This window comes from Lepidothrix coronata, unplaced genomic scaffold (assembly GCF_001604755.1).
Source record: "Lepidothrix coronata isolate B3197 unplaced genomic scaffold, Lepidothrix_coronata-1.0 Scaffold22, whole genome shotgun sequence".
Classification (NCBI taxonomy): domain Eukaryota; kingdom Metazoa; phylum Chordata; class Aves; order Passeriformes; family Pipridae; genus Lepidothrix; species Lepidothrix coronata.
In genome coordinates, this window is record NW_016690202.1 from 3,291,359 (window position 1) to 3,315,889 (window position 24,531).

At 40.0% G+C, this 24,531-nt stretch overlaps 2 protein-coding genes across 9 annotated transcripts; one reads left to right on the top strand and one right to left on the bottom strand.

The window, feature by feature from the left end:
• Positions 1–698: 698 nt before the first annotated feature.
• Positions 699–5,906, bottom strand: NSA2 (NSA2, ribosome biogenesis homolog). The gene is made up of 6 exons (XM_017808168.1): positions 5,684–5,906; positions 5,250–5,437; positions 4,064–4,214; positions 3,555–3,734; positions 2,322–2,514; positions 699–970 (listed from the first exon to the last, which is right to left on the bottom strand). The coding sequence occupies exons 1-6, from the start codon at positions 5,684–5,686 to the stop codon at positions 903–905; spliced, it is 783 nt and encodes a 260-aa protein (XP_017663657.1). The 5' UTR covers positions 5,687–5,906; the 3' UTR covers positions 699–902.
• GFM2 (G elongation factor mitochondrial 2) lies at positions 5,351–24,295 on the top strand. Of its 8 annotated transcripts, none has more exons than XM_017808156.1 (22): positions 5,351–5,459; positions 6,511–6,608; positions 6,872–6,961; positions 7,502–7,586; positions 7,932–7,977; positions 8,901–8,998; positions 10,016–10,141; positions 10,521–10,609; positions 13,426–13,514; positions 13,760–13,820; positions 13,893–14,078; positions 16,639–16,719; positions 17,508–17,656; positions 18,172–18,312; positions 18,395–18,494; positions 19,040–19,229; positions 20,425–20,501; positions 20,983–21,121; positions 21,271–21,456; positions 22,834–22,949; positions 23,213–23,395; positions 23,814–24,295. In XM_017808156.1, exons 3-22 carry the CDS (start codon positions 6,899–6,901, stop codon positions 23,940–23,942), a joined length of 2,334 nt encoding a protein of 777 aa, XP_017663645.1. In that variant the 5' UTR covers positions 5,351–5,459; positions 6,511–6,608; positions 6,872–6,898; the 3' UTR covers positions 23,943–24,295. The 8 variants fall into 8 exon arrangements, with proteins under 8 accessions (XP_017663645.1, XP_017663652.1, XP_017663644.1 ...); XM_017808163.1 differs by having other exon boundaries at positions 6,511–6,602; XM_017808155.1 differs by lacking the exon at positions 5,351–5,459 and adding an exon at positions 5,976–6,110.
• Positions 24,296–24,531: the final 236 nt, after the last annotated feature.

The following is a 24,531-nucleotide window of genomic DNA, read 5'->3' on the forward strand; positions in this document are numbered from 1 at the left end:
CAGTAGTAATAATATTGTTCCACACTGGCTATGATTCAGGTAAGTTATGGTTAGACTGTTGGGTATGGCTGATCATCTCTTATCCCTCTGTGTGGTTAGGCATCAGAAGTTCCTGTTTATGGACTGTTTCTGGTAAGCTCAAGGGGAGCTTAACTGTGCAGGAGCCACTAATGGAGGCCAAGACCTAATGAGATCATAGAGCAGCCTGAGGAGGCAGCAGAAGGCACCACATGGTATAAAAGTGGATCAAGACTCAGTGGTGCCCAGTTGAGCACAAACTGAAATATAGGAAATTCTATTTAAACATAAAACTGTTTAAACTAAGCGTGGTCAAATGCTGGTTCAGGTTGCTCAGGAAGGTGGTGAAGTCTCCATCCTCGGATATACTCAAAACCTCACTGTATGTTGCCCTCTGACACCTGCTGTAGGTGACTGTTTTAAAAAGGGGCTCGCACTACATGGTCTCAAGAGGTCCCATCCAACCTTAATTACTCTAATTTTATCTGCTATTTAACCTGCTTATTGCATGTGTGACCCCTGTAGCTTTAAACTTTTGTTAATGCAAAAAGTCCAAAGCAAACCTATTCGCATTCTGGCTTCTGAAATATCTTGACAGTTTCATTTGAAAGTTTCCTTCTTATAGTGTTGAAGGGTAAGAGTGCCCTCATAAACTGGATGAGCATAAACCATATGAGCAAAACATGAAAATTAAATCTCTTTATTTGGACAATGTTCAGCTGAACAAACATAATAAATATAAAAACGTGAGCAATTGTTTCTTGCTTAAGTTCCTCACCAGCTTGTTCTGGAATGGTTGAAGGTTCTACAGATCTTGGAAACTTGTTGAAACTTCACACTTATTTTGTAGGAGCCCACGTCCAATGCTTGGTATCAAACCCAACTTAAACAAGTAGAACTGCATTAATACAGCCATCATTTTCCGGATTGTTTGTTACTTGTGCATATTTCCCTAAGGAGAAAAGAGAATTAAATGTCTACAAAAGCTCGAAGTAGATCACATAGGTTAGATTTTTCTATGTTTGCAAGTTCAATCTACAAGTCTCTAAAAAGTAGGGACTCAAATGCATTTTGAAATCTAGATCTACCTTTTACTGGGCTATAAACTTATGTTCTCAAAGTATTATATTCAGGCTGTTTTTTAAAAACAGATTATTTAAGAGTTCTGAGTAGAATAAAAAAAATACTTAGGATTGCTACTGTCCAAGTGAAACCCTCTATTAAAAGAAATCAATCTTATGAAGATCATAGAATATGCTGACTTGGAACAGACCCATCAGAATTGAGTCCAATTCCTGGCCCTGCACAGGACAGACTCACGAATCACACCATGTGTCTGAGAGCATTGTCCAAACACTTCTTGAACTCAGACAAGTTTGGTGCTGTGATCACTTCCTCAGGTAGCCTGTTCCAATGCCCAGTGACCCTCTGGGTGAAAAACCTTTTCCTGATATCCAACCTAACCTCTCCTGACTCAGCTTCACGTCGGTCCCTCGGGTCCTGTCAGTGGTCACCAGAGAAGAGATCAGTGCCTGCCCCTCCTCTTGCCCTCATGAGGAAGTTGTAGACTGTGATGAGTCTCCCCTCAATCTCCTCCAGGCTGAACAAATTAACCTCAGCTGCTCCTCATACAGCTTCCCCTCAAGGCTCTTCACCATCTTCTCTGCCCTCCTTTGGACACTCTCTAAGAGTTCAATATCTTTCTTATATTGTGGTGCCCAGAACTGCACACAATATTCAAGGTGAGGCCGCCCCAGTGCAGAGCAGATCGGGACAATCCCCTCCCTCGACTGGCAATGGATGCTTTGCCTGATGCCACCCAGGACACGGTTTGCCCTCCTGGCTGCCAGGGCACTGCTGACTCATATTCAACTTGACATCAATCAGGACCTCCAGATCGTTTTCCACAATGCTGCTCTCCAGCCTCTCATTCCCCAGTCTATACTCAAAACCAGGGTTGCCCCATCCCAGGTGCAGAATCTGGCTATGATACTCCTATACAACTTCCACCGAAAACATAATATGATTGTTCACACAGTTAGTCTTTATAGACTTGTGATATTGCTTAATGTGACACATAGGCATGCAAGCTGAATCTTTGTTCTGAACTTCATCTAAGTGAATGGAAAGCCTAAGATTAACACTTGCAGTTTGTATTTTTATAGCTGCTAGTAGTTGCTTCTGCTACAGCACAAACCTAACATTTAACAATGACTATAGGACAAGGTCTTAACAATACATGATGCAATGAAGACAAATCTTTTAAAAGTAATTCTGCAGTATAACTAGGTAAACTTACTTACCCCAGATAACTTTGCCCCCTTGTGTCACAAGGCCAAGCTCACTCACATTAACCTCAATGACGGTACCCTTGGTAATTACACCAAGTGTCGTATACAAAGGAGAAGATGGATTCTTTTTAACACCAAGGATAGGTAGGCAAAAAGTGGCTTTAAGTTCGGGATGTGTCACATGTGCCTTCTTGAAACGTAAGCCCTGTTGCATAAGAAGTGTTAGAATGAGTTAATACTTGCTTTAAGCTCTCATGTCTGATCTAGTAAACACTTTCAGCATTATGTCCTCAGCTTTATATGTTCTGAGAGACTGGATGAGAATACAGAATGCTATCTACCTACTACAGAATGTCAGACTTATTTAAAAACCTGATTAGTGACAAGATAAAGCATATTTTCAGGATATAAATTTTTAATAATAGCACAAGTACAATACTTGTTACCTTGGATGGCTACTGTTCCATAAAGAAAGTATTGTAAAATATTAAATACTCATCTCTATAGCAGTTTTTATCTAGTGACTTGCACTTTGTAAAGGGTACTTTACCATTAAGTACCATAAATCATTCCGTGTCAGTAAAAATCTACCCAAGGCTTCTGTGTAATACCATCAAACTAGTAATGAAATACAATTGAACAGGCAGCCTGCACAGTGATTATTGACTCCTGTGAGGGAACAAGAGCAGGTATTCATCTGAAAACTTCACTATATCACTGAATCCAGCTTTTCCTCCTGTGTGCTGCCAGGCTGATAGAGCCCAGGCACTGTTCCTGCAGCTGTGTAAGTAAATGTCAGGCTGGAGGTACAGCACTTCCCTCGCATACAGTCATGACTGCGCTTCAAGCTTACTTTAGCCAGGAGGGAGTCCTGGACTCTTCTAAGAGAGTTGGCTGCTACAGCTGAGAGATCGTAGCAGCTTGAAAAAGAAGCCTCCAACATTAAAAGCTATTCAAAGTATCTCTGATAAAGATTTGAAATCTCATAGTTTTAACTTCCTGACATCATCTGAGTTACGGGAATAAAAGCAGATATTTTGACACAGACTGTCAGGTGCAGGGGCACCTCCCCTCCCTCATGCAATCAGAACTTTAGATTTATGCAAGCAAACCAATAGGAATGTTCTACGTAAGCAGTAATTCAATGCATTACCATACAAGAAAGTTCCCTCACCACAGAAACTCACAAAGTAGTAAGTCTCAAGAATTATTATTTAAATTATCTTTAAGGCTCAAAAATATTACCATAGGTCGAATGAATCGCTCGTATTTAGGAGGCTTCCTAGTAAAGCCATCTCCAACAAAACAAACTTTTGTAACCATTCTCTTCCAGGCCTTCTTCTTTCTCTTTCCTGTACGAATCACTTTCAAAACTTCTGTTTCCCCTTGTGCACGGACCTTTGGTACAGGAACCTCCCATTTCCCCTGGAAGAGGGGGAAACAAAAAGGTCAATATTCTTACATGTCACATTGCTGAGTGAAAGAGGATAGCCAAAGCATAAAATAAAATTTCCCTAAATCATAGTGGTAGACCATACTTGTCATACAACTCATAGCTACTTAATTAGCATTTAAAGTTTTGAAAATCAAGATACTGCATATGCTCACATTGTCCTAAACTGCTCAATTACTAAAGGTTTCAGGCTTTAATTAGTCTTTGCTTGTAGGCTGTTAAGAAAACTGAGAATCAGCAACACAAAGTGGTCGTTGTCACAAGTAACTGTAGGTATCTGAACTCTGATACAGTTACTTACAGCTTTTTCTTTTCTTTTCTGCTTGATCATGTTAGAGAGAACCTTAGCCCGGGACTGGCCCTCTCTGTCCAGCAGGTATGCTGGTACAGCTCCCTTGGGTGTTTTTTCATCACTCTTTTGCTTTGTATTTCTCTTCTCATGCATTTTAATGCTGCAAAGAAAGAAAACCAGTATTAGAAGCAGGAAAAAAAGGTTTATTTTTAAATATACCCTTTCAACTTAGTTTGTGCCTGCTCAAACTTTTCTTTTAAGAGATATTTGTAAAAAATTGCATATTTATATATAAGAAATAATCCTCAATAATTTTCAAGATAAACAAGTATTTCACTTAATCCAACAACTGACAGACTGCATAGTGCATAAAACCTTGCCACCTCCTGCCAAGATGGGAATACAAAACATGCATCTCTTTTAAGGAATGTCTGAATGACTTAAAGCAAACAACCAAATACACTGAGAGATGTACTTCCTCTCTGACAAAAAATAACATGCCACTCCTCTTCTGAGATTTGATGGCAATGCTTACAAACGTCAGGAATGTGTGTTTGTAAAAGTCGGGGGGAAAAAAGACAACAAACTAATAGACCCATTATCTTTACAAGTAGCAAAGAAAAACAACTGTCTACACTTTGAAAACAACAAAACCAACCTGGTGGACAGGTATTAAAGTTCATTAGCAATGAAGCATACTATTTACAATTTTGATTTCAATTTCTGGACAACAGATAAAATTTCCAGAAAAATGCTTGTGTTTGTCTATGCTTGATGCTGTAATTTATCCTTGAAGACAGGCCTCATGCTCTACTCAAACTGTGTACGTTACTGTATTTTTTTCTCCTAACCATTAAAAAAACCCTGTTGCCTCTTGCCATATTAACTCAGTGGTTGATGTGAAAGTCTTAAGTAAATGGATTCACTTTTTTGTCGTAATTACATTAGTCGCTGTCATTGCTAAGCAACACTTCTCTTGAGGAAAGCCTCTAGAGGCGGAATTGTTAACATTCATTGAGAAGAGACAAAGTACGAAACGTATTCGTGGTGGCAAAGCCCCTTTCCTCCTGCAGCCTGAGTGCTATTTAAGTGTACAACGCGAGACTCAAGTAATGATTAGCTCTTTATAACGTCCTGTCTCATCCCTGAAGCGTCAGGACTACAGGACGGCTCCAGAGAGGAGGCGGACACTCACGTCTTCTTCATCTGTATCTTCTCGGCGTGCCGCTGCTTGTGGTAGAGCTTGGCCTTCAGCCCGATCATCTTCTTGGCCTTGCGGGACCGCTCGTGCGCCTCCCGGCCCTCCTTCTTCCTGCGCCTCTCGTGGTAGTCCAGCCGGTACCCATAGCGCTTGCGGTGCAGCTCGATGTGCTCGTTCTGCGGCTGTGGGCACAGAGGCAGCGCGGTAAGAGGGGACCGGGGCCGGCTGGGCGGGGAGGGCGCCTCTGCCACGCGCGGGGAGGCCGCGGCCCAACAGTGGTTCTCTCACTGCGGGGCCCACCCAGCCGCTCGCACCCTCCCCGGCCCGCCCGCACCCCGCCGTCCCCGTCCAGCATCCCGTCCAGCATCCTGGGTCCCGCATCCCATGCCCCGGCTCCCAGTTCCCAGTTCCCGGCTCCCGGTCCTCACCATGTCGGCAGCCCCGCGGACTCCTCAGCGGCGAAAAGGGAGGGCCGCTCGCGAACAGGCCCCGACTGGAAACTCTCCCCAGAGCGCTTTGGTTCCTCCAGGCGGAGAGACAGGCTGTTCGCCCTCCTCGAGGGCTTTGCGCCGGGCTCGGCGGGGCCGAAAGAGGGAGAAAAAAGAAGCAGGAGAGGCCGAAGGAGCGCTTTTTGCCACCTGGTCTGTCAGGTCGTGGCGAGAGGGGGGAACGCTGGAGGCGGTGAGGTAGCGGGGGAAGGTAGAGGGAGGGCGCCTTCCGACGGCATGGCGGCAGGGCAGGCGGGGGCAGAGGCCAGGACGGGGGTTGAGTGCGTCGTGCACCCCTGGGCTGGGCCGTGCTGAGGCTGCAGCGGGGGCAGGAGGTGATCGGGGACGGCGCAGAACCGCCCCAGAGGTTCGTAGGGCGGCGGGCAGGGCAGTATCGTTTTGTGGAGCGTCAGCGGGGCTCGGCCGCGGGGCTCCTCTCGCGGGCTCGTCACGGGCAGTGTGAGGACACAGCGCCCGTCCCGCACTCCCGGACAGCGAAGCGCGGCGGCACCTTCGGGAGACTAGGGTGCGGCTCGTAACATGAGGGTGTGCAGATGAGCCTGTGCGCAGAGCTTCTTACCCCTCGTTGTGAAACTACCACGGAGCATCAAATCACTGGAGCTGAACACTGGCATTTCCTTAAATAAGTAGCAGCCAGCTTGGGCTGCTTTGGAAGCTGCTGCACTTGTGCTTTCTGTTGCAGGGTTTTTGGCGATGCTTAAAAGGTCGTAGTACTTAATATTTTCTGTTGTTTCTGCCCTAAATAGATATTTTGCCCTGCAACCTGTTCTCTTTCAAGACCGGAAAATCTGTTTGCACTTCGCTGATCTGTAATCGGTGCTCTAGAGCTTTTCTGAGAGTTACTGTAAGCTCTGATGTTCATTATTTTGCTTTACTGTTTAAAAATTTCTTTGAGAAATACACTTAGTGTTTGTGGGCATGTATTTGTGCTGCATTGTTAAGGCTTAATAACATTATTTTTACAGATATGATACTGATTTAACTTGCAAAGTGTTAACCTGATTTGACTGGAACAAGAGTAAAATCTTGTGATTGAGTTATGTCAAAGTGATACAACTAAGCTGTTTCTTGTCATAAATGTTTTGTGTGGTTTACTTACCTTGTCAGGGAACAGCATCAAAGAGTGGAGCCAGAATGTGGAAAGTTATGAGGAGAGTTTCAGTGGATTTATTGGAGTCATCAAGTTTATGCAATAAGGTAAAGTTCCCCCAAATTTTGGTACTTACTCTGTGAGCAAAGGAAATACTTGGGTTATTCTGAGTAAACTTTTTTGATTGTGGTGGTAGTGGTTTTTTCTTTTTTCTTTTCCTTTAAAAGTTGGTTTCCAAACAGAACAGGTACTTTCATATTGGAATGGGAAGATGAATTTATAATTTTTATGTAATTTTTTTTTACTACTTAACATTTATAATTGTTAAATTTGTATTATTTACAAAAATAATTAGACATATTTAAAACAATGTGGCTATTGGCAACATACTTTGATAGATGTCGATAGATTTTTACTAGATATCCCAAATATTACTGGGATTGAACTTGGTGTAAACCTCAGTGTGGGCATCATCTTCAAGCATCTACTTCCAAATAGCTTGTGTTTTCAGCTTATATAAATATATAACAATGGTATCTGTTCATATAGATACATTTTTTTGGTTTATTTTTGTGTAACTGGCAAAAATGTAACTAAATAATTAGTTATAATGATAAATATTCTATATAATTCTTTTTTCTTTCAAGCAGGTGTATTTCAGGAAGACAAAAATGAGAGTTGTGAGTGTGACACAGCAAAACTGCAGTCTGAGAAACTACAGTGCTCCACCAGGTATAAGTTAATTAGCTAATCATCAGTCCAGATGAACATCAGCATTACAGTTGTCTTGAACTGAGACATGCGTCTGCAGAGTAAGATGTTACTGTGCTGATGATACTTTTCTGTGTTGGCTTTTTCCTCTTGTTTCTAAAGATTCTCTCTTTTTTTTTGTTTTTGAGAGAGAGATTGATTGAAAACTAAGTACATATCTTTAGAAATTTGAGATGGTAGTGATTACAGATTGTCATGAGTTGTGCATCTGATTCTTTTTTTTAGTAAGGTTTTTATAAGTTTTCTTAAATATATTTTCTACGTTGGGTTCAGTCTTAAAAATTGTTTAATTTTGTTTGTCTCCAGGAGATGTTAAGTCTCTGCGTTCTGTCATTAATCCTGATATATCCAGGTACGTCATGCTGGCTTATTGTTTGGATGTAACTGGTAGTCAGGGCAATTGATGTGATGAAGAGTTATAAGTTGTTGCTGTACCTGTCACATGTGCATGTTTAATTTAAATTTAGTACTTGTTTACTTTTACCCTTGTGACATTTCAATATAGAACACTTGTTGGTGTCAGAAAGGTCTGGAATTGTCTCTTGTTTGTATCATTATAGCCAAAACTGGGCTTGTAGGGAAGCTCCAAATCCATGGTGTTGTTGGGAGTTGAAAAAGGGAGAAGGGGTGTGTTGGCAACTAGACCTCTGCTGTTGTGTGCTTTGTGTTAATGGGAGCACTCAGCCGCATTAGACGAGGGCAAGGTAACTGGGGACTGAGCTGCCAAAGAAATATCCTAGGGGTGAAGTTCCCTTAGAAAGCTACTTTTGTCCTGAGGGTGAGGTCAGCTGGCATTAATGGTGAATGTTAATGGTGCTGCACAGAGAAAGTGAAGCAGTTCTGGAAGCTGCTGCTTCGGTACTTTAGAAAGGAAGAGTTGAACAGAATCAAAGACAGCATCACGGGAACAATGGATGCTGTATTTGGAGCATAAAGGAAATACATGCAATGGGTTGTTTGGGGCACCAGGTGTCAGGGACTGGGATGGACGAGAGGGTGCTTCTGTCTGTGGAGAGGGCAGATGGGTGAGGATGAGCCCAAGAAGAGGCATTCCCTAAAGTGGAGCATGGAAACCTGTTGCAAAACTGTTCAATACACTGTTTCAATACTAGCGTCTTTCAGTATTGGAATGTACACTGTGTCCCATATGCAGTAGAGGAAAGATGTTATTAATCCGAGATGTTATTCTCAGTGAGTATTAATTGTTTATGCAAATAAGAATATCACAGAATAAAAAAATTATTGCACTAAACCCGATGTTTTCATTTTATGCAGAATCCGAAACATTGGCATTATGGCCCACATTGATGCAGGCAAAACTACGACAACAGAGAGAATGCTGTATTATTCTGGATATATAAGAACACTTGGAGGTTAGAAATGCTTTTTGTATTTCAGTAGCTTTGAGAGATTTAATAATGTACAGTAACATGCAATGCAGTTAGAGGTTGCTGGTGGAATACCTGATGTAGAAGCCAGTTGTTCCAAAGTTGTGCTGTGGTTTAATGGAATTTTAAATGCACATTCCATTATGTTCTAAGGCAGTTGCACTTTGAGAGATCATAGGTTCATATTTTTCTTTTAGTGCATTATGTTTTGTTTAACATTTAATTAGAGGATCTCATTAGTTTAGTTGTTGCTCGTTGGCCGTTCTGGTAAAGCTGTTTCTTCAGTTTTCTTTTGACCTTTAAAGAAACTAGATTGAGAAACAGTATCCATTTCTTTTGAAAGCCATAGCTCAGAAAGAATTTCTTGCTACAAGAACTTTTGCAGAATTTTTCAAGATTGAAAGGGTCACAGCAGCCTCTGTGATTTTTGACCTTTTAAATTTCATTCCCTGTTCTTGACTATATATGACAGTGATAGAAAATGTTAAGCTTGTGGAACGTTTGAACTTGGTGTCTTGCTTGTTTAAAAATGTGGAACTACTTCTCTTTTTATTAAAAATTAAAACCAAAATCCATAACCAAAACCCAACCTCTTAGTCGGTGTTTTTTGTTTGTTTGTTTTTACTTTGACTTTAACTTAATTATCTTCTGATTAGCAAATTTTTAAATGTCAGTTGTGTTCCGTACAGTCAGTGCAACCAGGTTTTTTAAAGCTGTAGTTTGTTCATGATTTTTGACTTTGCTTTAGTTTTTAAGATTCTCATGGTGTTACTAGGATTAAGAACAGTAAAAAGGTTGTTGGAATTGCTAGTCTTTGACTTGCAGACCATTTGTTCCTTTGAAGGAGAGCTTGGGTAAATTACCTGACATTATACTGTTTTGAAAAAGGCTAATTTTCATAGCTTATACATATATATAAAAGGGGCAGTATTTCCAACTGTATTCAAGGACAGTTTCAGATTTTGAATTGTTTACCTACCCAATTCTGGTTCCTGTTTACAGATGTTGATGATGGAGACACGGTGACAGATTTTATGGTACAAGAGCGAGAACGTGGTATTACCATTCAGTCTGCTGCAGTTACATTTGACTGGAAAGACTACAGAATCAATCTGATTGACACCCCAGGTACTGCTGTTATTACTAAGGGAGAGTGGGTGGAGTGTTGTAGAATGTCTTAGTTTTAAATATGGTGCAAAATTTAGATAGTTTAATTGCATCATTAAAAAAGCCTATACTGAACTCTGTTCAGCTTTGGATAATTATTGTTTGCTGATGCCTAATCTAGCTTGTGTAAAGTGAGCTCAGATATTTCCACACTAAATTGTACTCAGTTCTAGGATCGCATTGTAACAATCTTGTGTATTTCAAAGACTGGTGGGTGTAGTTCCCTGCAAGTAAAGAAAGAGTTGTTTTGACATGACTTAAAAAAAATAGTTTAAATTTGTAATAACCTGTTGATGTTGTCTGTTTGAATTATGATGGTATAAAATGAAGATTTTTTTAGGTCATGTGGACTTCACAGTGGAAGTTGAGCGTTGCTTAAGAGTCCTGGATGGAGCAGTAGCAGTGTTTGATGCTTCAGCTGGTGTTGAGGTAAAAACAACGGGTAGATTTTTCTTTTGTATGTGCATCTGTCACATGAAAGGGGAGAGATTTTCTCAAACCCTCTTTGTTTGGTTAGTGTCTTAGTGCCCCAGGAAAGTAAAGACCCTTGTCCCTGACCAGTTTCAGTGTCCCATTACTGAACAGTCCACTCGATCAGAGGGTGGATCAGCTAACTGGTTCAGGGTCACATGCAAGTGAAAAGACCCCTTCCTTAGGAGGGGTCCTTAATTGGTCTGTCAATGCCTCAGAAAAGATTCAGGGATACAAACCAACAGCATCCCAGGCCTCCACAGGCCAGTATGTTACCTGCTGGCAGCAGCTGTTAGCACCCTTGAAAGACTCAGACTTAACAGTTTATGGAATAACACTCTTTATTAATATAACAGAAAACTGTGATGGGTTAAGGTTCGAAGATTGCCAGTGATAGTATCTGGCTGCAAAATTGTATTCAAAGCTATGTACTAACAAGCTTAGTCCCTAACAAAAGCTGGCTCCATTCAGTGCGCGTTAGAGTATGGTTCTTACTCAATAGGCATCTATGGGGGGAAGACAGGTTTAGCCCATGGAGTGATCCTAGAAGTTACACTGGAGTCTTTCCTAACTTCTGCCCAGTTTTAATTTAGTTTATTAATATTTTTATGTTTAAGTAGAGGTTGAGTGGTTCTAGTCATACCTCATGTACAGTGGGGGGTGGTTGTACTTGGGGAGGTCAGTATTACATCTGAGGTACCTTTTAGGGTGGAGGCATATATGTGTGATCTTGTCACATTTGCTTGTTCAACAGTAAGAAATCTTTCTTCCCCCGCCACCAAGTTCTCCTCGTGCGAGGATTTCAACAGAGCCTGTGTCTCTGCTCAGTTCCACCCTCTGTTTAGTTCCCCTTAGCATGTACTATGTGTGGGAAGTCAGGCATGCTGACCACATCCCATCCAGGGAGTGGCAACTGCATGTCCCCCTATGATTTCCACACTGTTACAACTTCTTTAAGAGTGTGAATATAACTTCCCAGTTTTCTCTAATTTTACCCCCAGCCACTCCCATTCATTTTCCCGCAGCATCTGATGACTTAAATCAGACTGAAGTACTGTACAGAGATGTTGCACTCTATTATATCTCTTGATGCTTTGTCAGCTTCAAGAAGCTGAGCACTTAATTTCAAGTTCTATAGTGCACATTTCTATGGTAACAAGCAGGAAATAAGTGGGATTACCATTAAATTTTGGAGTGGTTTTGTTGGTTCGTGGCTGTCTTTTACAAACATTGATTGATGTGAATGTTTCTGGCTAGCTACACAAGTGGAAAGAAATGAATGTCTGTCAATTTCTCATTTTCAGATTTCATGTAGAAAATTGGAATTTTCAGCCAGAATTTCTCCTTGCCCAATGGCCTTTTTAACATGGCCTTTGGGTTGTAGTGCAGAAAAAGTGGTGGCAGAGTGGAATTAGACTTTATATGGCATGAAGTGTTTCAGTAGTCCAATTCTGTAGAAAAGTTATATGCGAAATTATTGTCTTTCATGGAACATACCTTTTTCCCAGATAAGGGATGAGAGAACTCTTGATCACTGTAAGTCACATTATTTAACTTGCTGTTGGAAAACATTTAGGCGCCATCAAATGTGAACCTGAACTGAGACACAGCCCCAACCTCAAGAGCAAAACAATTAGATTTGCTTGTGTTTTTTTTGACAACTTTGTAGCAAATTCTTGCATTATTCTATGTATTGGAATGGACTATTTTGGAATCTTAAGTGATTTTTATATATACTTGTTTTAACTTTCAAATAAATATATGTATGATAAATGGCTCAGCAGTGCACAAATTACTAGCAAAACTACAGTAGTTTTAGTGTTGTATGTGTAGCCACAGAAATGCTTGCCTGTGTGTGCTTGAAGTACTTTGGCAATAAATTCTAAAGGTTTATTCATTGTACAAGTTTTGAGCTGGCTTCCCGCCAAGTCCCCGAAACTTGACAACAAGGACCTGCTTCCCAGAGAGGGAAGAAAAAAACCGACTTAAGCAGCCAAAGGTATAGCAAAAAAAATATATATATTTTACATATGAGATAGATATATACAATGAAAATATTACACACCACAACTCCAGAAATCCTAAATAGCTCCCCAAAAGGGAAGAGGGGGAGGGAGAAGGGAAAAGAACAAAACAGGACAAAAAAAAGGGCAAAGACCAAACAAGTCTACACAATCCAAAAACCCAGTAACCAGCCAACTAAAGAACTAGCAAAATCTCACCGCTTCCCTTTGAACAGGCAGGATGGCCAGACACAGCCCAGCACTCTCCCCTCACGTGTGGCAGATAATGGCAGTCACTGTAGGCCTCAGCTCCAGATAAGCCAGACTGAGACAGGGACCCACCGTTCTCGAACCTCGCCGGAAAGGAAGAGAGCGAGGTCCCTCCTGCTGGCTTTATTTATACCTCGAGTTACGTAAAGGAATAGCATGGAATACTTCCGTGATCACTTTCCTAGTTCCTTCCTGGTTACAAGCTGGTCTCCAGGAAGGCCTAGAGTGAAACCATCACATTCATGTATGTCCCCTATAATACTTAGTTTCTCTCCATGTTTTCTTGCTCGTGTTCCTGCATGTTCTTAGTGAAGGAAGGGAAATGACAACAGCTGAGATACAAAACTGCTTGTGAAATTCATCTGTGCTGCTACATATGGAATCGTTGGAACACACTCGGCACAGTTCCCTTCTATACTCTGAACTCAGAACCTCAGTGGTATTGGGGAGTACACAGTTCAGCTATTGGCACTAATGTTTCCATTTTGTCTTTTGCTTTAGGCACAAACTCTGACAGTGTGGAGACAAGCAGACAAACATCAGATACCACGAATTTGCTTTTTAAATAAGATGGACAAAAGCAGGGCAAGGTATTTAGACAGATATTTTAATCATTGCTAAAAACCTTGTAAGAGAATGTCTCTAATAAAGTTTTCCTGTTAAGCATAGAGCAACCCAATTATGTTAGTACTTACTATATGCTGTGCAAATGCATATGCAAATACATCTTTTTATGTAATTGTTGGAGTAATTTTTGCAGTAAATAAGGAGTGGTAGATGTATTTTACTAATGTCGTTAAGTTTGTGTAACTTAGTATCTGGGTTTTTTATATAGTTTTACATATGCCGTTGAGAGCATCAAACAAAAGTTGAAGACAAAACCTTTGCTATTACAGGTAAGCTTTCTTTCAAATGGAACTCCTTTCATAATTTTTTGCAGCTGTCTAAAGTTTCTACTGTTTTTGCAGTTGCCCATTGGGGAAGCCAAGACCTTCAGAGGACTGGTTGATATCGTGACTAAGGAAAAAATAATTTGGAAACCTACTTCTGATTTGGATGATGGAAAAAATTTTGAACGAAAGCTGCTGCTGGAGGCTGATGATCCAAACCTGTTCCAAGAAGTCCAGGATGCCAGAAATACCTTAATAGAACAAGTAAAGTTCTAAAGTAAATGCATAATGTATTTAAAACTGTTACTTAGAACAGTAGGAAAAATAGGCTCTGTAGCTTAAGTGACTCTGGCTAAGAGAACTGCTCAAAGCAGGGCTGACTTCAGCATTAGATAGGATTGTTCAGGCCTTGTTCAGTTGAGTTTTCAAGTATAAGGATGGTGATTACAGTCTCTCTAGGCAGCCTGCCCCAGTGCTTGACCATCACTATTTCTTTTTATCCAGTGGGAATTTACCATGTATGACCTGTGGCAGCCATGCTGGTCTTCTGTTGTGTACCTCTGAGAAGAATCTAGCTCTGTTTTCCCTGAAGTGGGCCCACCACCACCATTTCAAGTATTAAGAGACAGCATTTGCCTCTCCAAGTTAGACCAAATACATCTCTCTGCTTCAGCCCTGTTAGTGGTTTGCCACTGGACTTCCTACAGTTTAGTCAGTTTCTTTTTGTGCTGGGGAAGCTAAAAAGAGAACTAAAGATGCAGCTTCACAAGTGCAGGGTAGACGGTACTAACTGCTTTCGCTGATCAACTGGCTATGCTCTTGTGGATGTAGCCCAGTATGCAGTTAGCCTTTGACGCTGGACGGTGACACTACTGACTCATAGGGTCCAGCAGGACCCTCTGGGTGACTTCTGCAGAGCTGTGTCCTAGTTGGTTGATCCCCACTTTGTATCAGTGCTTGGATTTGTTCTGTTTTAGGGGCAAGATTCTGCATTTGTCTTTGCTGAACTGCAGATTTTTTTCACTTCCATCTGTCAAAGTTGCTTAATGCACATTGGAAATGTTAATATGTGATGGCAAAACATGCTGAGTATAGAGAGTTGGAGTCCCTGACTGTACAAAATGGAAGACTCCCTGCTTTATAGATAGGGAACTGAAGAAAGCAGACACTAAATTTGTCATGCAGTTGGCTAATACGGTATCTTGTAGTCTTAGATGCTAAAGGATATTTGGTACATTCACGCAAGGCCTGACCTACGTACCTGAAGGGTGTCCATACTCTTCTGGAGTGGCAGCTAGAAGGTGGATAGGTTTTTGCAGGCTGGTCAAAATGGCAGCTGTTAGAGGCAGCTCAATCCAATCATAAATTGATCTATTTTGTTGGAAATGCTGCCTTTCATAAAGCTTTGAATAACATTGTGCAAGTGCATAAACAGGTGATGGTAGGCTTTCAGTTTCCTTTGAAACATCAGAATCGGGGAGATCTGTTTTATATTGCTCTGAGTTCAGTAGAATTCATACACAATCTGGTTTTCAAACTTACCAGGATTTAAATGGGGGTATTATTACTCAGCCTTTTATCTTAAGAAATGTACTGTCAGATAAAAAGCTTTATAAGAACACTGATGGTTTTTTTCCCCCCTTTGTTTTCTGGGCCTTTCCTGAAGGAGGAAGGGGTGGACCAGTAGCGGGATAATTGAGATAACCTTGTGTTCATAAAATCTTTTTTGAAATGCTTTCTATCCTGTTAACACTCGTTATCAGAAACACTGTCAAATTTAGTATTTTGAATACCAGCCATTTTGCACACTTTACTTTCACTTAATTAAATAAACTGGTTCCTGTATAGTATGGCCAGTCTTCGCGTGCGAAGATTTGGGAAAGGTCATTAACCCTTCGAGCCTGCGCAGTGGATTTTTTTTTTAGGTGAGACACAGCGTGCGCTGAACTGAGCCCACCCTTTAATCCTGAGGTTCATCTGCCGGGGCCGAGCAAGCTTGGACAGTGGCAGTGAGGTCCCCAGGACGTAGGTTTGATTAGAATGACCTTCTCTTAGATGGATTGCCTTACAGGGCTGACGAGCTTCATCTGCCCGGGGGGCTGGGAATCGAACCCGGGTCGCAGCGGTGAGAGTGCTGCACCCTAACCACTAGACCACCAGTGTTTTAACTATTAGCCCAATTAGACTTCTAATTGCTTATCAAGGGTTTATTTCAGAATTTGGTCAATTGGTTCGTAGCCGTTAGAGGGGGCATGTGCCTTCCTGGACATGGAGCAGGAGCCTGTGACAGTGCAAGGTTGTATGTGAGACAAGGTTTACAGAGTAGTTGAGTTACAGGTCAAGCAAAGCGGTACAGTTTGAAAACACAGATATACTCTTGGACATACAAGCCTTTGACATGAAGAAGGTCAAAATGTCCTGATGCTTCTCTGTTTTTTCCAGCTGAGTGTCTGTTGGCTTGCAAAGGTTACTTCTGCTTACTTCAGACCTTGCCATATTTGCAGGTTTGAAGTACAGTCATTTATACCCCTCATGGCTGTCACTGTATGGCTGGATGTTTTTTCCATTTCAAGGAGGAATACAAGCTTTCTCTGTCCCACTGATGTTTTGTCTGACAGCAGCTTTATAAGTGTATTTTAATGTTTTTTCCCCACATCCTTTCTTGAAGCCTTAATTTACATAATTTTCTGTGGTTTGAGTTTTTGATCTCTGATGTCTTTAAAGGCTTTGTTCTTGCTCTGCTTAGCTATCTATCCTACGTAAGATTTGTGTCTTGTCTGTAAAACTGCTGTATGCCAAATAATAAAGAACTATTCTCTTTAAGGTTGCAGATCTGGATGATGAATTTGCTGAACTGGTTCTAGGAGAACACAGTGAAAATTTTGACTTAATATCAGCTGAGAAGGTAATTTTTACATTTCATTTTTCATAAACAGGTGTTTGCTAGCTGTTATTCCAAGGGGCTGGTTTGGCACATGGAGATTATTCCTTTGGCATGTGCAGATAATGATTTTGCAGATTTATCAACAGAAAGAAATCACACCAGCTTTTGCAGTGAATTAACAGTATTGTGAATTTAGAGCAGAATGTGTTTGAGTTTAGTATGAATTTTATACAAATGCCCTATGATTCTTGGGCATGCTAGGCACAATTTTAAAAGTAGGGTACATTTGTTCAGGAAAGTGAGTTTGTTTTTTGTTTTGAAAGTTAGACTGCTGCAAAAGAGCTTAGGGGAAGGTGAGTGGAACTTCCAGGTAGACTCAGTGCACTTTGTGACTGAGCTGCTGTTTCTTATTAACAAAAGTAGCATTTCAACCATTTTGAATTGGTTGGATCTTCATGCACTGCATGTTGAAAGTGTTGAGGTACAAAATTCTGAATTAAAGGTACTGTTAGAAAAAGAACAGCTGCAGATGTGTATGAAATGTTTAGAAATCTTAAAGAACAGCTGCAGATGTGTATGAAATGTTTAGAAATCTTAAAACCAGTGTCTCCTGTTTTAGCATCTAAACATTTGGGTTTATGGTTTGGAGCTCATTAAAAGCAGCGAAATGAGTTTGGATGACTGATGTATTTACAAACATATATTTTTTAAACTTATGGGGGATTAATTAGCAATATCTGATAGCTGGAGTGCAATGTAAGGCTAAATTGTAGTTCATTTGTTAACAGAAAATAGTTTCTTTTTTGCAGTTACAGTCTGCTATCCGGAGAGTCACTCTTGCTCACAAAGCTGTCCCTGTACTCTGTGGCAGTGCACTGAAGAACAAAGGAGTGCAGCCACTACTGGATGCCATTACTATGTACTTGCCTGCACCTAATGAACGTTCATATGAGTTTCTGTAAGTACAGGTAGAAAAGGAGGTTCAGGAAAAAGGAAAAATAAATAGGAAAGCGTAAAAGGAGAAAATAAAAGATGTTAACAAAGCATTCATATTCTTTAAAAATGTTTACTCTTTTTAGGTATTAAATAACTTTAGAGATGTGTGGACAGAAAAATACACTTCAGTACTGAACCTACTTTGGTCAGCACTACAGGAATTGTATGCATTTATCTTCAGTTGTCAAACTAGCACTTCAGAGTCTTTGTATTATCTGAGAATAATCTCGTTTTACAAAAATGTGGTCTAGGGATCTTATTTAGTGTTGACTGAATCACATGACATCTTAGATGTCCTACTGGAACTAGAACTGCTTAGATTATTATTTTTTGGTATAAATTATGATTTTTAAAATCTGCCTCTATTAGTATTACAATAAGAAACATATCATTCCTTAAATGAATGGAAGTTTAGGTAACTGTGAGATTGAGTGGCTTAATTCTACAAGTATGCATTTTGTTCTTTTTATTTTGCAGACAGTGGTACAAGGATGACCTGTGTGCCCTAGCATTTAAAGTTCTCCATGATAAATGTCGTGGACCACTGGTTTTTGTTCGCGTTTACTCAGGTTCACTGAAACCTCAGTCAGCTGTATATAATATTAACAAAAGTTGCACGTAAGTAAGATAGAGACCTGGTTTTAATGTAGAAATAGAATGTCTGTTGAAGTCCCAAGTAATACAAGAATTTAATTTTTAGAGAGAGAATGAGCCGGCTGCTCCTGCCTTTTGCTGATCAGCACATTGAAATACCATCACTGATGCCTGGCAACATTGCTCTTACTGTTGGGTTAAAACAGGTAATAAAAAAATACTGACTCTGTAAGGGAGCTTGTTTCACTAATGTGCTTTCTACTTCTATGGTATTGTATCTCAAATGTGTTCTTGATAATGTTGTCAATATGTAAACTTGCTTTATTTGAAGTACATGTTTGTACAAATGTCAATAATTGAACTGGAAGCTGCAGTGCTGATTGGAAAGGACTGCAAGCTGAAGGTGTATTTTATTAGGGTTCGAGCATACATTTATACTGTAAGTCTTAAAATACAATGTTGATGCCACAAAGAGACCTCCTGTGGGGGTGGAGAAGGATGTTCCAAATAAGTTACCCAAAAGCAACAGTTCAAGTTGAAATAAATTTGTTTCATGCTTGCTTCTATTAGTTTAATAACTCAGTGTTTTATTGCCTAAACAGGCTGCATGAATCTCATTTGTTTTCTAAAACGTAACCAGCTTTGGGATGCATTTGGGTTTTGGGATTTTTGTTAGGTTTTTGTTGGGTTTTTTTCACATCACCTTCTCTCCCCCTCCTGTGTCTTGTGGCTCACTGGTGCTGATCTATAGAGTGCCACTGGAGATACCATAGTGTCATCAAAGGCTTCAGCAGTCGCTGCAGCACGCCGAGCTGGAAGGGATGCCAGGGAGAAGAAGAGGTCTGTGAGTGACGTAGACAGCCTTCTGCTGGCAGGTGTTGAGATCCCTGACCCTGTCTTCTTCTGTACAATTGAACCTCCTTCAATGGCCAAACAACAAGGTACAATGCAGCCACCTGGCTGACATGAATGATTTGCACGAATTTATCAGTCAGTGATCTAATAAGGCTCTTTTTGGTGTTTTGCACTGATGCTGTATTTTAGATCATATTTGTTGATATCCTTTGCTATTACTACATCAAGCAGTACTAGTATTAGTACTTTTCTTGGTTTTGTGTCTAGAAGAGTAGTGGTTCTTCATTTAGAAGTAGGAGATAGAGGCACTCATGCTGAGTTTTGCTGCAGTCACACTGATGTGCTGTACATATGTCATGACTACAAATAGCCTTGAAATGTGGGGGTTTTTTTCAGTTGGCATTTGCAGTTTTATTACTCTGTGTGTAATGTCTTCACTTAGCAAGACTTCTCTGTGTCTAGTTAGGGTTCATCCATGCAATCTGAGCTGTAATCTTACTGTCTTCCCAACTGTCTGTACCAGAGGACTTGATTATTTGACTCTTTTTGGAAATAACCCTTTAAACTCTGGGTCTTTATTCTAACAAAGCTGAGCATGGTTGGGAGCGAAGAGGAGGAGGGATAAATACCAGTATAGTGGAATGGAGCAAGGTATAACACAGACTGGGAGCAACATGTCTGTAGGCTGAGCAACTGGGTTGTAAAATATTACTGATTTTGGGGGGGTTGGATGTTTTAGTTTGCTTTTGTTTGTTTTTTCCCCAAAGATAAAAAGGCAGATAAATGCAGTCTCAGCTCTTAGTTTATCAGTCTGTAGCTGCTTTCATCAGCAGTTAAGATAATGGGGAATCAGAAAAAAAAATAGTATCTGTATTTGCATTTGAACTTCTCATGTTGAACTCATATTTAAGTAAATCATTTAACAGTTGACAATTTCTCTTATCCGTACAAAAGGATCAATACTTTTTATTGACTTTATGAATCATTTATAGGTTCCAGTCTGTCTCCATACAAACACAAAATATCACTCTGAAAATAGTACATTAAATAATTAAATTAAAGCACTCTGTAGTGCAGGTAATTCGTATGAAAAAATCAGAAGTTTCAGGTTACTTGTGATTTGACCTGACTTTGCCAAAATCTGTGCTTCTCTAGGGTCCTTTTGCTTGCTTGCTCTAAGATTTGACGTTATGAGGAAAGTGATACTTAGGCACTTTCTGTAATTCTCAGACTACTGAATCACTTTATATCAAACATATAATGTTTGATATTTATGTACAGACTTGGATAATGCATTGAGCTGCCTTCAGCGTGAAGATCCAAGTTTAAAAGTGAAGATAGATCCTGACACAGGACAAGTAAGATGAATCTTCTACTACTCCCCTTATAACCAAGTTTTGTTTTAGAACTGTCAAGTTAGTTCATCTGCATATTGAGATTTTCTTGAATAAAAAGGACTCTCTAAATGTTGTATATACAAAGTTCAGTGGGTGAAACTAAAATGGAGCCTTGTGCAGTTCTGCTTTACAGAATAGAGGAAGTCACCCTGTGCTCTGCATGTTTTTGACAGTTCTGTATTTAAAAAAGTTTGAATTACATAGTCTTTAAGATAATGTAAGATTACCTGTTTTTAGTGGTCACAGTAGTGGTGACTACACTTTCACGTGTGTTACTGTCAGATGACTTATATAGCAGTGTTTTCTCTCTAGGGTCCTTAGAATTTGAAGTATTGAAGGTTTTTGACAGTTCAAAGCATGCAAGTCTTTGCTTAAAGCATTTGTAATAAAACCTCTGAGTTTTGCATGTTTTTCCACTTTCTCTCAACTGTCTTCTCACCAGACTATCCTCTGTGGCATGGGAGAACTACACATAGAGATCATTCATGACCGAATCAAACGTGAATATGGAATTGAGACTTATTTGGGACCTCTTCAAATAGCATACCGAGAAACCATCTTAAGTGCTGCCCAAGTTACAGGTAAAATGAGTAAATGGAAGGAACATCTTGTTTCTGGATTTGTAACTTGATGTACTTTAAATGATATATGACTTACTTTCAGATTAATGTTATGTATTAGCATTTTTTTTCCAAATGGCTGTTACACTTTTTTTCCCTCCTCCTTGCAGATATATTGGACAAAACAGTAGGAGATAAACGACACTTTGTTACTGCAGAGTTAGAGGTGAGACCCAGGTCAGGGGACAGAGCAATGACAAAACCCATCATTGACTATGCTGAGAGTGTTATTGGAGAACTACCCAAAGAACTCCAAGGAGCTATAGAAAATGGAATCATGAATTCATGCATTCAAGGTAAAGGAAGTGCTATGACAGCTATACTAGTCTAATATTTTTATAAGAAGCAATTTAACAAGTTTCTAGAAGGAAACACTCCTTGGTAGCTTGAAAACTAAAAAGTAGTACATACTAACATGTAAGATGGAAAGGAAAATGATGAAATTTCCTTAACTACAAAAATTGCCGAACACTCTTCCCTATTTCAGGAATGGAAGTTAGCATCCTTTGGTTTGGTCTTCAGGTTGATTTCATTTCAGTCACTCTAAAGTGAGCTTGGAGTTCTGGTTTAATCTGCTGTTAAGAGAAAAGGTGTTTACTTCATGACAGAAATGGTTTCAGAGGCCAACATGTACACACCGCACTCTATTAGTGTTACTGATGCATTTTTTGCAAATACATAAAATCCATGAGTTTTCAGTAAAGCCTTACCTAACTGCAAAGTGAGGGCTTTCTCAAGGACTAAAAGTGTCCTTGACTTTTGACTAAAAATAGGAAGTATTTAATTACGTGTGGCCAAAGAGCTCTGTCTTACAATAAAATTAACAGGTAGTGGCTTGACAAATGAGAATTACTCTGTATGAAGTGTTTTTTCCATGTTGCTATGTGGAATTGGAAAGCATCTCCCGTCTCTGGCTGTGGAATGACTCTTAGCTGTGCGCTTTCTTCATGCTCCTTGAAGACACTTCAGAATTGTGCAGTCTCTGGCCTAAAATTGATGCCATTAAGTGCTTAAAAAAACCCCAAAAGATCTGGCCATGTTCTCTGTAAGAAAAAAGCAAGGTGTTTTTTCTCAGATGGCCTCACATCTAGTCTAATACAGTTTGGTTTGGTTGAGAGTCCTGGGCTGGAGGGAGATAATCTGTCTGAGATGCTAGATGTCATTAATCCTTTATGGAATTGAGTTAACCCTGGAGTTGTGGTGGTGGGTTGGTATCAGGCTTTGCTGTGATCATACTGTGTTGAAAAGGAAGATGTAGAAAATACTCTGGCTTCTGGTTTAACAAAAGGTTTCACTACTTTTTCAAGTGAGATCTTATTTCAATAGACAAGTTTTAGATACTACAGTGTATTTTTTAAAAGCTTCATTTTCGGGAACAGTTGTATGGATGAGCACACTCAGGAACTTACTGTTCTCAGAATTATCTATGTTTTTGATAAAGAGAGTAAGAAAGTATTCCTTTGTCTCTTTTGGCAAAGCTAGATAATGACAAAATCACAAAATGAGGAACACAACCAGTAGTCACATTCTTTCAGGGGTGGACAGGGATGGAGAGAGCAAAGAGGAAAGTGAGAAGCTTTAAATTAATCCTGAAAAATTTTTTGCATATCTCTTAATATTCTGAAAAACAAATCTGCTTTTTTCTTTCTGCTCTTCTACACTGGCCCACCCAGGACCTCTGCTTGGATTCCCAGTTCAGGATATAGATGTGACAGTGCAATCACTGACAGTGCATCCGGACACCTCCCACACAATGGTATCAGCCTGTGTCTCCCGTTGCATGCAAAAGGTACACTGAAACTGTAAGCTGCTGAAGAATACAGCAGCATGATATACTGCTGGGAAAATCTGTGTGTATCCGTATCTGGTACTTGATCTGCTCTGTCAGTGTAATGCCCTCGCTGAGAATTCTACAGCTTTTGAAGGTAGAGAATTTGAGAGACGGTGTTAGCTTTACGACAGAAGTACCTATAATGTCAATTTTATTTTAAACAAACAAACAAACCCCCAAAAATACATTGATGTAATGTCCCTTCCTTCCTTTTTGTGTAGGCCTTGAAAAAAGCTGGTATACAAATACTGGAGCCTGTGATGAACCTAGAAATCACAGTAAGTGAAGATCATCTCAGTGCAGCACTTTCTGATCTTGCACAGCGGAGAGGTAGTATTCAGGAAATCCAGAGTCGTCAAGATAACAGAGTTGTGGTTGCTGCTGTTCCACTAGCAGAAATGATGGTATGTGATTACCTTACTAATGATAAAACTAATTTTTTTATATGTTTCAAAAAATGGCTTCACTTTTTGTTACAGATAAGTTTAGAATGGATGGGGTTTTTTACTGTATTTTAATTATTGAAGGTCCAAAGGAAGTGCCCACAAATCTAGTAGTGTTCTTTTGCCCAATTCAGATTGTTAAACCAGCACATACTCAAGTGTAAGTCAAAGAAGTAGTAAGTACTGCTTGAACAGGTTTTACAGGGAATAGTTTTTTAAAAATATTATTATTGACTCATGCATGTTTTGCACTTTTAATGGAGTAATGTTAAAAAATTAACTTACTAGTATGTTGCAGTATACTTCTGACACTCTCTCTGTGTTAACTCATCTTTCCTTTATCCTAAACTGAGTGACACATCATCTCCATTTTGTCCAGGGCTACTCAACAGTTCTGCGTTCTTTAACATCAGGCTCAGCAACCTTCACATTGGAGCTTGCCAGTTATCAAGCCCTGAACAGTCAAGAGCAAAGTGCACTTCTTCAGAGGAGGATGGGGTTGGTGTGATCACTTCACTCTGTAGAACGGTGTTTTCTATTCTCCATGTTAAATATTTCCATATGTACACCAGTATGTTCACCTGGGACCAACTGGTGGTGGTAAATGACGAGTCAGCAGCCACATGAACAGACTGGGCTCTTAATTGTCCGCGGGGGAAAGTTCAAGAGCCTGTTCTAATGGCACAGCCTTGTAATTGCAAAGCAGGGATGGAACCACAAGGTGTTGCTTTGCAAATTTTTATCTTACAGATAAGATCCGTAAGGAGAATTGATGCACATCCTTTTCACAGAAATGAGGACTAAGTGCACGTTAGTGTGCCACGAAAACTGATTCTTAATTTAGTAAATAAAGTTTGTGAAGTTTATGTCTATCAGTGAAATAACTTTACAGCTTTGGCAGTCTGTGTCATCATTTGTTTTCAGCTGAACGAAAGTATATGGTTAATATGCACTTTAAACAGTACAACCTAAGTGTTACTTCTTGTACTGGTAGCAACTAGTTATGAAAGAGAGTTCAGAACTGGGTGTAACTTCTACCTGAGTAAGATCTGTGCAAAAAAAATACAAGAAAGAAAGAGTTCTTCCACGATGGTAAT